The sequence below is a fragment of the Nesoenas mayeri genome (assembly GCF_963082525.1).
Source record: "Nesoenas mayeri genome assembly, chromosome: 2".
Lineage (NCBI taxonomy): Eukaryota > Metazoa > Chordata > Aves > Columbiformes > Columbidae > Nesoenas > Nesoenas mayeri.
Window position 1 is genome coordinate 124654358 of NC_137543.1, and position 14515 is coordinate 124668872.

Consider the following 14515-nt stretch of genomic DNA (forward strand, 5'->3'; position numbering starts at 1 on the left):
GCTGATGTATTAACCAAAATTGATGTTCTTGTACTGGGAATAACAGCAGAGGTGACAATGGCATCCAGCAGCTGGTTAAAACAGAGACATGACATGGTCTACTGAAAATTCAGACAGACAAAAAGGCCTTTTCAGCACTCTTGGCCCTTGTTTGGGGATTTAGGAGGGTGCAGACAGACTGCAACCTTGCTACTAATTGGCCAGATGGCAGGATGGAGTACTCTCCATAATGAACATCTTTCAAACTGTATTGTCAAACAAGAAATACATAAAGGAGGATAGTTGGATTGAATTTTTGTGAGGAAGAATGAGTGAAACATATTTAGTACACTTTTTTTTTTTTAAGTTCTTTTCTTTGAGCTGGCTTTTATTATGAAGGTATTGCCTGGAAAAAAATGACTGAGGCAGGAAAACAAGATTGCTAATATGAGGTGAACTAGGAGGGATAAGAAAAGGATGGAAGATACAGTGCTGTTAAGTTGAAAACCCTCTGAGAAAAGGAGGAGACCCTTTTTTGTCTCAATACACAAAATTAAGCACATTGTTTTTGTTGAACCCATGCCTAAAAAATGTGAGAAGATGTATGATTTACTGAAGTACATTAGTCAGGCAGGCAAACTTATTTTGATTTCCATGTAGATATGATGGCTGTAACTGTAAGAGAATACTGTCTGGATTGTTTAAAATATTTTATCTTTCTCATAATATTTTACACATTGCAATTTTCTTGGTAATATGTTGTCCTTATCACAGTTGTGGTACAATTATTATTAGATACATGGAAGCAGGGGAAACTGTTTTTCATAAGATGTGCTTAAACTGACTTGTACTGATCAAAGAGACAGGACTTCATTAAAAATAACTTTGAAAAGTTATTTAGTATTTAGAAACCTTGCTATTTCCTTGAAGTAATTCTCATAGACCAGGGTTTATCTACATATAATTTACAGTATCAGAGCCCTCAAAATTCAATTGAGGATCCTTGAGTTTTCAACTTCAGATATGCAGAAATAATCTACCTTTTACTTTGTTGTTAGACATATTTTCCAAGAATGGATATAGTTTCTTAAAGTTCACTGTAATGTTGCACCAGCAATATTTGACATGTTTCTTACCTTTCCTCACTGACTGGGTCACATGTTAGCTGACAGTGATTTGTCTTCGCAGTGCTAGGCTTAATTTTGTGTATCAAACATAGAAACTGGTGTGAGAAGTAAACTTGGAAACCGTGATAAAAGAAAGCTTTCTTAAGGTATTCTTCTAATGTGTTCTTTCGTAATCATAAAAAGAAACAGAATTTAATATTAAAGCATTCTTAGGATAGCTAATTGACTATGATTAAGAGTTGTTCCCTAGTAATAGGGAATTTTTCCTTTAGAGTTGCCCTGAATCTCTTTCATTTGAGAGAATATCTGATTTTAGATTAAGCAGCTGTTTCTCAAAGGGGACTGGCTTCTATCAAGATCAGCAATTATAAATGTCAATGCCCGTTTACAAAACATGGAAAGGGAAATCCTCCCTTGATTCTCATGGGCTTCTGTAGATGGAGGGTTTCACCTGTAAGCTCTGCTCATTGTTTGAGCACAAGTTTGAGCACAACTTGGTCAGGTAATATAAAAACATGTGTATGTTATCTTCTTGGATTTTGCAGCTGTTGAACTCTGAAGTGTTCTAGAAGTAGACCTCTTCTACTTGTAAAGTTCAGCATAGGCTAATTTGGAGCCATTTAAATGCTTAGGAGCAATCGATCAGTTATGCTGAAACAAGCTCAGGTGGCTTCATATCCCCACAGAGGATGAAGTTTTAAAGTTTGAAATTAAAAAAGGCATAAAGATCTTTATATTGAGGCTGGGTAAACTGGCAGTGTTCAATGGGAAGTTAGTAATGGACAACTTTGCATAGCAGCCATCATACTTGTAAATTTGAGCAATGTATTTCTACTTTGGAGTAATTTAATTCACTAATTTCTGTACAGGGTCACATTGTATAATCTCTGTGCATCCAAAATTGTACTTGAGTTGAGGTTTGTGGAGCTGTAGCTGCGAGAATTTGGAGGGAAGAGAACTCTGGATGCAGGAAACATAAACCTGAGGTGCTCTGTCAACGATTCTGTGAAGAAAATTGAGCTGTGTAAAAAACATTTGTGATTTAGTATTAAGGACCATGTTCTGACTACCTTTCTGATATTTGAAGAATGACACTATTAGTTAAGGAAAACAAGTGCAGTCAGACTCTAGAGCTGACTGATAATTAAATTTAACTAGAAACTGTAAAAATAATTGACATGATAGCAACATGAAGATGTGCTGTATAATGTCATTTTTAATGCATCATTGTAACTTGATGCTGGTCTTTCAGTTGAACAATAATTAACATCTCTTGACTGTTTGTATTTGGCTTACAGTATGTCTCAATGTTATGTGTTGGGAACTCTAAAAGGTGCATGATTGTACGGTTTCTGTTCGAGTTGTTTCTAATTAATAACTTCACTGTCCAGTGTTCTTTCAATAAGGGTACCTAATACAACATTTACATTATTTTAGGTATAAAGAAACTGGCTTTTGAACTAAACTGAATGATGCATCTCAAAATACAACAAAAGCGTATGCATGTGTGTATATCTATGCATGTATGCACATAGACATATATATGTTTATTGATTTAGACAAGGTCTCTCATTTCTTACCTACTCACATTGAACTTCTTAAATCTCAGGCATCTGGGAGGAATCATGACTTTTCATGAAAACTGAAAGTCATCTTGAGATGAATTAAGATAAAATCCTACTGTGATATCAACTAAAACTTCCACTCTCCCCAAAATTCAGCACATTAAATAATGGTCTAATGACTAAAAAAATGCTAGATAATGCAGGACTCTTCTACCTGTATGAGTGGCTCAGCAAGTTGAGTGACTGTGTCATTTTATCCCCTTAATCCTTTGAGTTTGTAGCCACTAAATTGCATACGTGGTTTTTTTTTCTTCTTCTGATACCAGAACAGAAAGCATTTACCTTTCTTTTTTATTCTAAGGATCTGCTGTTCTTTCATGCCAGAAACAAAATAATGACCTTTGTGGGTCCTTGGGCTGATCCAGCATAGTTGCTTTTCACTTGTTCAATTCTGTAGTAGCTAGATTTTCACAATTTTTCTAGAGCCTTAATTATTTGTCTTTCAAGCAAGAAAGAAGTTGCTTTCAATAAAGTTTGAAGTTCAGCAATAAAAATCTAAGGAATTTTCCAGGTTGTTACCTTATTAACTGGAAGACTATCTTATTTACAAGAGTTTAGATAATTAGAGAAGCAAGAAACTCTGAATATTCATACTCATTCCAGTGGCTTTGTATGAGGTTTAATCTTATACTTCAAATACTGTTCTTAACATATATTTGCAACATAAATTAAATGAAGAAAAGTTGGTATTAACTCAAGATAATAAAGATACTTTCAGAGTAATACACAAATCTTAATAGCAATGGACATACAAATCTATGTTAGCTTAATCATATCAAGTAGCCAAAATATATTTGGGACTGTGACAGGATTTATGTGAGCTTTCTCCTTTCAAAGGATGCTCTTGGCTTTGAATTTCAAATACTACCTTTTGTAGCAGGTGGACAAAAGTAATCCTTTTTTTTTTTTTTAAGAAAGCCAGCTAATTGCATGTCTGCCACACATTCAGTTAAATCTTTGGTGATGATCTTTAAAAGAGAGTTTTTTATGTTTTATTTTCTTTTGTTTGGGCTTTAGCTTTGATTCGGGGGTTTTTAGTTTGTTTTTGACTGTCAGTCTTTGCTGAGAAGTTTCTGATGCCACTGTCAAAAATAATCTTTTCTTTGAAAGAAGCTTTGACAAAATCTCTAGTTGGAAATAGAAACTGGAGAAGTGCAAAGCTACTGAGCGGAGAGTGCCTTCCTCCCCAATGCCTGAGATTTGTTTTTTCACGTGAAAGCAAAAAAAAAACAAAACACAAGTCTTGTTAAAAAAAACTAATAGTAGCATGGTAGACTAAAACAACCTTATTTTGGTCTGAGGGTAATATCCTGTTATACAGTAGTATACTGTATTTATCGAATTGGGATTGTTTGAGTATTTTTTCCATTGTTTTCCAAGCATCATTCTAAATATAATTTACTGTCTGGTCACTACTTGGATAATGTGAATGGTACCCATTATTGAAAGGTAGTCTGTATTTGTACTAATACAGAGAATGACAGTTTAGAAATGAGCCTGATTGCATGGTTCATTTTGTTCTCCTTTGTAGAGCCAGGCTGCGGCCCACTACAAAGGCACTAAACATGCCAAGAAGCTCAAAGCACTGGAAGCCATGAAAAATAAGCAGAAATCTGTTACTACCAAGGACAGCGCAAAGACTACCTTCACCTCCATCACTACCAATACCATCAATACCAGCTCTGACAAAACAGGTTAAGCGACAATATTTGTTGATTTTGTTTGTTTTGGTTTGTTTTGGTTTGTTTTTATTGTTGAATTCCATGTCTGTTTGGTTATGTGCTTGCCTCATTGATTCATGCTCGATCCATCTTTCTGTGTGATAGCGATTTCTTTTAGCCCTTTCAATAGGCTCGTGAGAATATGATAGTCATGTAACCAATTTCTCTTAGTGAAAAGAGGCTTGTTGTTCATTTAGGACAGAATGCAACACTCATGATTTGATTAATTTTTATAGTGGCTAAACTATTACATGTCAGCTGATCTAAACCTCCTAGTCTATATACAGCATCTGTAAATAATAACATATGGCATATTTCTTTTAACCACAATGTAGCAAATTGAGCTACTTGTGCCTAGAAGCCTCTTACAAAAGCATTGTTAATGAAAACCTAATTTTCATAAATTTCAAACATTACATTATTTTTTTTAAATGGCTATTGCATGGTTTTGAACTGGAAAATACCTGCATAACCTCTATTCCACACAATCAGGTAAGTGCTATTGATGCCAATTATTCTGCTTAAATGCGTCTTCAGACTGAAATAATATCCTTTAAATTATTGTGTGGGTAAAAGGTACTCCTTTGCAAATAAAATGTGAGTATTTGGTAAAGTCAACAGGGTTTGATTAAGCTTGCATTTAAAATATGTGGATATTGCACTGGAAATTTCTAAGGAGAGTTGTAAGCTTGCTGAAGGGTAGTCTAGTATCTTGCAGAGTACGACTGTTCTTGCATATGAAGGGATACAGTTTGCATATTTAGTGATAATCAGCCTCCTTTCCCCAAATAAGCCAAAACCAGCCACAGCAAAATGCCAAAGCTGTGAAACAAGAGATCTTTCTGCTGATGCTGAAAACTGCTCATTTGGAACCAATTCTGATGCAGTAAGTTTAACATTGTAAATGGATATGCACTAACCAATTATAATATAACAAAAAGGTACCTTGCATACATATTTTTAGGGAGATTTATATCCTAATTATAATAGGGTTGCTTTAAAAAACATTTGTTACATTATTTTCATGTTTCTTATTAAAAAAAAAGGCAAGAGAGAGAGAAATAAAGAGTGAGCCTTCTGAACCTTCTGGGTACTTTTCTTTCTATGATGAAAGAAATGAAGCATGGGAGAATAGGAACCATGTCAGAAGTTATTTATGAAGATGTATATGTTTCTAAATATACAAATACATTTAAAAGATTTTCTTGCTGTTACCTGTTGACATATTCAGAGCAGAAGGGGAGATGTTGTATGGAGTGATTTATTGTTTGCAGAATATTATCTAGTGATTGGAAAAAATAACTGAAGAAAAAAGAGATCTTTTTAAGCTTTAAAATGTGTTATTCAGAAGCTTTTATCTTCTGCTGTGTAAGTTTGAAGGATTTTCCAAGGTGCCTTAAATCCAGTCTGAGTCTTTCCATCAGGCTTTGAATTAGATCCCTGACAAGATATATGAACTGTCTTGTATCCAAGGTCAGTAGTACAAATCAGTTTTTGTATTGGCATAAGTAAGAAAACATCAGGAAATCTAGTTGTGCACAAAAGCAGTGGCCTACTCAGGAGTTTCCTCAGCTTTACACATCGTTTGTGACTTCTTGGCTTGATTCCATAGAACGCATGTACATATATACGTAGATGTATTCTGTGCTAGAAGTACTGACCTTAACAGCATTCTAAAAGAAACATATTGATGTAAATTGACAAACAGTCCAAAATCTGACAATTTTACAAAATACTGAGAGCCATATTCAACTACTGGTGAAAGCCCTATTCAACCAGTTGCATTAAAGGATAGGCAGCCAGTTCTGTCCAAATGGAAGTATAGTGCTTACAGGTCAGCATTGATATGACTGGCAGTAGAACAGCATCCTTGATGTGAATTATCCTTTGTAGAATCAAGGAGGTATGTAAAGCAGTAGGAAAAAAAAAAAAAAAAAGCAGTTTTGGGTAGCCAGAAGGGTGAAATTTTCTGTCAAACACGACAAGTTAAAATTTTCATAAATCAGAATTCTTTTCTCTTCCTATTATTCTGTATCTTATATTTGCTTGATCGAACCTTCTGGAAGCCAGAATAACATCAGAACTTACTGCACTATATGAGTCTGCACATTTGTAAGTGATCTGTGTAAAAGTAAAGTATTTTGATAGTAACATGCAGTTCTGAGGGAGTAGTTGTATTCATAAATATAATTCATTCATTAGTCTTTCCTAAATCTAAATCAGTTCTGTTACTAAGCGTGCTTGTGATCATTCAGAACAAAAGCTTTTTTCACAGTATTTTAAAGCTCTCTGATGAGGATTAATACTTCATCCCAAATACACTGATGATAAGGTCATGTTTATATCACCTCCAATATATCATGTACAGCAGTGGTTAAATGGTGAATTACATGTCAGTCACAGCACATTGGTCAGGACTTCAGTTCAGTGGTTCCGTGTACCCTTAGCAGCTCCAGTAAGCAAAATGTCATCAGGAAATCTGCAGTGCTATGCAACAAAGATTATGAAAAAGACCACACAGTATACAAACTGATTCAAGAGCTAAAGCAGCAATTTGTTACGTTGCTTATTCTGGAACTATTTTGTTAGTCGTGGTGCCAGCAAGTGTTATTGCAATAAATAATGGAGACTGCAACCTGCAATGTAAGAACTTAAAAACTTTCACAAATGATTCCTGGTGGTTAAGCTATGTGTTAAGGAGAAAACATAAAATAGGGTAATTTTGCTCATTCTGTGAAAGGTGCTAATTTTTTTTACCCCTTTATACAAACTTTTACATCTATTAGAAGGCTTGAACTTGAGAAATCTTTGGGGGAATGAAATATCGTGAAGAATTATGTTGGCAGTCACATAATGGACAATGCCATTCCCAACATGTGGGAACTTTTAACATCCTTCTTTCATCTCTATTTACCATTTATTATGTGATCGCAGTAGTCACTCAGGACAGAAAAACAGAAAACATGACCATTCCAAAACCAAGCCCACTTTATGGTAGTAAACAAGCCAGATTTCAGTATTTAATGATTTTCCAATTCAAGGGGTGACAATAAAAATTCATATTTTCACCATATATTAAAATACATGCATATATATTCCCTGAAATAAAGTTGTTAAACATCCTTGATAGCTTTACAAATTACACCTCCTTTCTGCCAGGGTATGTTTTCCTCATAAAAATGCTTTGCTTTGACTGTAAGGGCAGATACTTAGGAACATCTTTCAGAATATATTTAGATAGACTGTGTTGGGTCATCCTAACTGTATGTCCTGTCCAGTAAAGTCATTATTATGCACTTAGATTTGGGTTTTTTTAAGCTAGAGTCAGTGTCCAAGATTATATCTATGTAAAATCATATCCCTATAATTGTTGCATATGTCTAAATATTGATCTTTTCCAAAGCTATTTGAAGTTAAAAAGGATTCTCCATGACCACATTATCATTAATTAGTTCTTGACAATTTGGGCTATTTTTATTTATTTGTTTATTCAGCAGAGAACTTAGCATGAGTTAAATCATTTTTTTATCAACAGAGAAGAAGGAGTAGGCCTTTCCAAGGGGGGAAAACAAGAAACTGGGAGCCATCACTATGGCAAAGTCATTAATGTTGCTTTTGACTGTTACATACCACAACTTAAATCATATGTACTTAAATGCAATGAACAGCTCTTAAAAACAGAGCAAAATGTGATGAATAGAAAAAATGTGTATCTGGGCCAAGGCACATCTATCATTAGTACAGTCTTAACAGTGAAGAGACCCCCGTGCTGTCAAAAAACAAAATACTGGTGCCTATCCTGAAGAGCTTGCAGTTTACACGAGACAGCTTAGGGAGGTTGACACTGTTAATGTAATAGGTGGTAGTTTTAAAACAGCAGCAGCATAAACATGTTCAAGTGAAAAAGCCATCACAAGAAATCGAAACACTGAAGGTTGGATTAGAAGGCAAGGGAAGAAGGTTTTGGTTTGGTTTGGTTTTGCTTTGTTTTGTGTTTTTGTTTGTTTTGTTTGTTGTTTTTGGTTTTGTTTTTCCAGATATTGAAATTATGTGTGAGTAACAGCATGGGAGAAAGCTTAAGTTATCTTCTTTTTCTTTCACTATCATGTATGAAAATTATTCTCTGTGGGAAAATTGTAGTTGTGCTACCCCTTTTCAGTCTTTTTTTCCTTCTTTTTATCTAAGAAGTAATAAGATTTTTCTGATCAGCAGATGAAATTCACTCGTGAAATAACTATTTCAGACCAGCTGTGATAATTCTGAAACGGAGAGCAGGTGAATTAGGAGAGAGTAGTCAGTCTGGCAAGGTCTTGGGCATAAAAAAGAAAGACAGGAAGAAGAAAGAAATTGGAAATGATGTGGTAAGTCTGGATTAGTTTTAAAGGGGGAAGAAAGGAAGATGGCATGAAAAAGAGAAGTATGGGAAGATATGTTAGAATTTGGCAGCCTCAAATGCTGCAGGATCACAGAATTTTTGAGGTGCTGTGAAGGTACCTCAAAAGGGACATCTGGAGATTGACAAGGTCACTCCTACAGGGCAGAGCAGAGTCAGCCAGGGCAGGGTGCTCAGCATCTCTTTTCATTTTCAACCTCTTACTGGACAACCCATTCTAGTGTTTGACCACCCTCAGAGTAAATAATTTTTTTTCTTGTATTTAAGTCCAATCACCTTTATTTCAGTTTGTGCCTGTTGTGTCTTGTCCTGTCACTGGGCACCACTGTAAGGAGTGACTGGCTCTTTTTTCTCCCTGACTCCATGGGGTGTTTATACACGCTTCTGGCTTATGTTTAAAGTGGTGTCCATCAGGATCCCATGTCCTTCTCTACAAAGCTGTTAACCAGTGTAGAGAGTTATTGTTTCCCATTTGTGAGACTTCTGCATTTCCCATCATTGAATTCCAAGGGACTCCTGTTGTCCAATTTCTCCAGCCTGTCCAGGTCCCTGTGAATAGCAACACATCTGTGTGGTGTACCAGGCACTCCTCCCAGTTGTGTGTCATCAACAAACTTGCTTAGAGTGCATGCTGTCATTATCTGGGTCATTAATGAAGACTTTAAACAATATTAGCACTGATATAAATTCTTGGAGCACCCTACTAGTGAGTGGCATCCATATGGTGCAGGTGACCACAAACTTTTAAGCCTGGCAGTTCACTCAGCATTTTTCTACTATGCTTTGTGGGATTTTGTAAAAATGAGATGGAAGAAACTATAAGAAAAAAATAAGAATAAGCTCAAATAATTAAAATGGAAATGAGTTAGACTTATCCATATCTCTAAACTCTGCTAATGCATGGCTTTAATATGTTTGCACTAGTTTCCCGTCAGGCAAGTCATGTTGAATTTATGCAGCATGCATTACTGTTATAAAATGTATTTTACCTGCAATTATTTTTTTTTTTTAAAAAAGATCCTTGATGGAACCTGATTGAAGTGCAAAGCTCTTTCTCTTGCATTTTAAATTGTTTCTGTATGTCTTTCTGTTGAAATACGTAGCAAATTCAGAATTTTTGTTTTCAGAGCCGTTTTATTCTTTTTAAGTGTACTTCATGCCCTGTGTCATACCGTGTTGTCTTCATGTATTGCACCTTTTCTAATAATTCCATGGTGCGTTTTATCACCCTTACAACCTTTGACTGTACTTCTGTGGGATGACTCAACAGTCTACAGATACTGGGTGTAAAAGCTGATGCAGATCTGTTGCCTCAACATCAGCTTACACTGGAGGGGAAGTTGGTCTGTAGAGATATGGGGAGTGGCGATGATGTTGTTAGACAGTATTCAGAATGTCCTCTGCTGTTACTGAGGTGGAAAACTCAGCTTCAAATGCAAGGAGTGTTATAACAGAATGATGTCTACTGAACCGCTTAGACTGTTCATCTATTCTTCTGGTTTTATTGAATATATGAAGGAGAGAAGAGCAGAGGTTATTAAACATAATACACATTGATAGCCCAGGTGGAATTTCTTGGACCAACTATAGATATACATATTGACACTAATTGCAGTGGCTTCTCCCTAGTGTGAGAAGAAATCATGTCAATGAAGTCATCTTAAATAGACATCTATAAATCTCATGAATGATGAAGACCTGGGAAAAAAATATAAAACTGCCTGTGGTGACAAGGTCAAGTATAAACTGCTATGCTGATATCTAAAGTTAGCTGAGATAAATTCCAAGCTCAGTGACCAAATCAACCGTTCCTTCAATGTATTAATATTTTTTTTCCACAGGTTTTGTGTCTTTATAACTGAATCATTAATTGCTCTGGAAGGATTTGATGCTCAGTGTTCAAACTCTGAGTTGTGTTAGTTAATTCTGAATGATTACCTAACAAATGACACTATTTCTGTCTGTCAAGTGGAAATTTTAATATGCTTTTGAATAGCTTATAGATTTCCCACTGACGGGAAGATAGTTTCTTTATATTTTGTTTGTTTTTTTAAAAAAATGAACCTTTTTCTCATTTAATTTTTTTGGGCATAGAAAGAAAATGATTGCCTAATAAAGACAGATTGATGGAGTATGTATGGTGTAGTGTTAAAATATTAACTTCGTCTTTCTCATATGACATTCAACCATAGGTGTCCTAGTGAACATGTCCTATTAGAACTTTGTGCCTCTTTCAGGTATCTAGTGAGAGACTCTCTATAATCAGTATGTGCTGCTTTATTTGAGATTCAAAACTTCTGGTCTAAATTGTAGGAAAAATTTTCAAACAGTGCTCAAATGAAAATTTGGTCATATGAATCTTTATAGAGGAACAACATAGAATATAGCAGTGTCATTTAAAAATATGAAGGAATATTCTTTGACTATATTAATGTGAATATGTTTGTGCATGTTCCTCTGCATTATTTGCCCTTCTCTGTTCACAATGGGTAATTAACTGTTATTTCCTCTAATATTGTGGATTAGCACACCTTGCTTGCTTGCTTTTATCACTTAGTCAAAGCCCTGTGTACATTAGCTCTGCATGTAGATATATTTGTGTAGTTCCTGGTTCAGCTCCAGAAACTGTAATGGAAAGAAACTCCCAATTGAAAATGAAAATGAGTGTCCTCTTATCTCTCCTTTCCTTTTATTTCCACTTTCATTTTATCTCCCCTACTTTCAGCTTTTGAGCTTATTTTCTTTTTTTTTATTATTATAAACATAAGTCTTGGTAATGGCTAGGGTTTAAGGTTTATGAGGGCTTCCATATATTAAGAATTATTGGATTATTTCTGGTGTTGCTTGGTAAACCTACCCTGTTTTATCATTTGCTCTTTGAGATATATGTTCAATCCTTTGTTCTTAATGGAACACCACCCTGACTTTTCCTTTCTTAAAGAAAGCTGAGGAAGACATACTGCTGTGTTTATGGCATGCAGGTATATTTAATTAATAGTGTCACTGTCTATTTATTAGCATTTTTATGGACAGCAGATTTTTTTATAATCTGTTGAAACTAAAATAAATTCTATAATAATTCTAATAATGCTATAGATGTCAACTGTTTTTAAAATTAAAAATGCTGTTTAATACTATTCAAAATCTGCTGCTGAATGTAGAAAGAATTTACGTTGTGATCCTAGTGTGCAATTCGATGGTACAGCTTAGGCTGTGGATACCTTTGCATATGGAATTATTGTATTAAAGATATTTAATCTAAGAAGATAATTCAGTGCAGTCTGTTTATATGACTTTGCTGTTTTGTTTCCATATGCTTTAATATATCATAAAATGTGCTTTTGCTTTGGCAAGTTGTTTCTTCAGATAAATTAGCATTGCTTAGGGCACAGCAGAATTAACAGACTAATTTGGGGTTTAGACTTGTGAGATCCTGGATATAAATTGATTTTGTTTACAAGTCAATGTTTTAGTACACATCAAAACAGAACAAAGACACTGAAGCTTGAATTTGTAAGGATTTTTCTTCATATTAACTTGTTTGAGATATTTTGGGTGGAGCATTCCAAAGCTGCAGATGTGAAATAGTAAATGAGGAGTACTTGCCTGGTGACTAGCGCAATACAGATGGACTACAGAGCCAACTAGAGGACATTATGGTACACTCCCTAGTCACCCAGTTCTTAAAATCCAGCTTTTTCTTTTTAATTTTATTTGAATGAAAAATCTTTAAAATAAACTGTAGTCTGGAAATGTGTTCTTATTTTCTGATTCTCTTGCCATTTGCTTGGAAATTAGAGATTACTGATTCACAGCTGTGAGTTCTCTTAGTCAGCCCAAACCAGTAAAATTTAATTGCGCTACAACATCTTTCACTTTAAATCACCTATGCTTTGACTTTTCCATACTTCAGACAATCTGTAGCTTACTGCAGCACAAAATGTTATCAGCATTCCACAGACTGTTGTACCAATTTTGCATTAGAGCTTGATGATAATTTGGAAGACAATAGCTTCTCTTTTGATCTCTTATGTAGAACTAGGGCTTTTTCTTTCTTTCAGAGTGTAGCTAAATGGCGATATAAAAATTACAGTAATTTATGTGTGCCTCAATTGATCATGAATGTGCAATAAAATCCTTCTTTGATGGCATCTATGTATGCTGAGAGCTTCGTCATATGGACACCATGTGTTTTCTGTGGACCCAGCTGCTTTTGATTGGGATTGTCTTGACAACAATTTTGTGCTTGAATAATCCTGCAGATAGAAACTGCTGTCAGTCACAACATCTGTATCAGCCTATTGAATCAGTGTGAAAGTCCAATATTGACAATGGTATTGTTCTAATGTCTGAAAAGCAATCTCTATGGAAATATTAAATAGGGTCTTTCGTAGTATCTCAGAGAAAAGTCAGCTTGGTTGCTGTATGCCCATAGTTGTAACAACTAGAAATCTTGGAAGTAATCTTCTGTTTATCAGTTGTTTTCAGTTATTCATCAGCATTGCTTTAAAAATTGAATCAAGCACTTTAGTGTGCATCTGCTTAGTGACTCATTCTTTGTGGTCTGTTTTGTTGTTATGTTAGGAATGACATTGACACTATCTTGTAGGATGAGTCTGAAGGCTCCACAGTTCTAGCCTAGGGATTTTTAAAAAGATGGTATCGTAGTCCTAGATGCTCTGTCAAGTTTTTATTGTAAAAGATTCAGAAGCCCATTACTACCATGTAATTGTTTATTTTGTCAGTTAATGAACTAATTTGGAATGGAGCTGAAACTTCTGGATTCAACGTTCTCAGATAGGTGATCAGTTTTTGTGAGTCTGTAATTTTTCAAATGAGAAGGGTCTGCTTTGAGAGCAACAGCAGAGTAGGTAGGTCTTCATTTAAGTGAATCAAATGCATTTAATACAATAAAATGTATTGTTCTCAGGAAAGAACAATAAAGGATTTTTTTAAAAGCTGGGAGACTACACGTAAAGGTGAAGATGACTTGGGAATACATGAAATTTAACAAGGGAAAGTGTAGAGTCCTGCATCTGGGCAGGAACAACCCCAGGTTCCAGAATAGGTTGGGAAATTACATATTAGAGAGCAGTGTAGGGGAAAGGGACCTAGGGGTCCTGGTGGACAGCAGGATGACCATGAGCCAGCACTGTGCCCTTTTGGCCAGGAAGGCCAATGGCATCCTGGGGTGTATTACAAGGGGGGTGGTTAGTAGATCGAGAGAGGTCCTCCTTCCCCTCTACTCTGTCCTGGTGAGACCACATCTGAAATACTGTGTCCAGTTCTGGGCCCCTCAGTTCAAGAAGGACAGGGAACTGCTGGAGAGGATCCAGTGTAGGGCAACAAAGATGATGAAGGGAGTGGAGCACCTCCCTTATGAGGAAAGGCTGAGGGAGCTGGGTCTCTTTAGTTTGGAGAAGAGGAGACTGAGGGGTGACCTTATTAATGTTTATAAATATATAAAGGGTGAGTGCCACGAGGATGGAGCCAGGCTCTTCTCAGTGGCAAACAATGATAGGACAAGGGGTAATGGGACCAGGCTGGAACACAAGAGGTTCCACTTAAATTTGAGAAAAAACTTCTTCTCAGTAAGGGTGACAGAGCACTGGAACAGGCTGCCCAGGAGGGTTGTGGAGTCTCCTTCTCTGGAGACATTCAAAACCCGCC

General features: G+C 35.7%; 1 protein-coding gene across 1 annotated transcript in view; it reads left to right on the forward strand.

Annotated features, from left to right (window-relative positions):
* ZNF385D (zinc finger protein 385D) overlaps positions 1-14515 on the forward strand; it is a gene marked incomplete at both ends in the record, with an annotated part of 422577 nt that overhangs the window by 353514 nt on the left and 54548 nt on the right. Inside the window, one exon of the mRNA XM_080364337.1 lies at positions 4263-4425. Coding sequence (XP_080220463.1) covers positions 4263-4425 — 163 coding nt within the window. The remainder of the gene's footprint in view (positions 1-4262; positions 4426-14515) is intronic.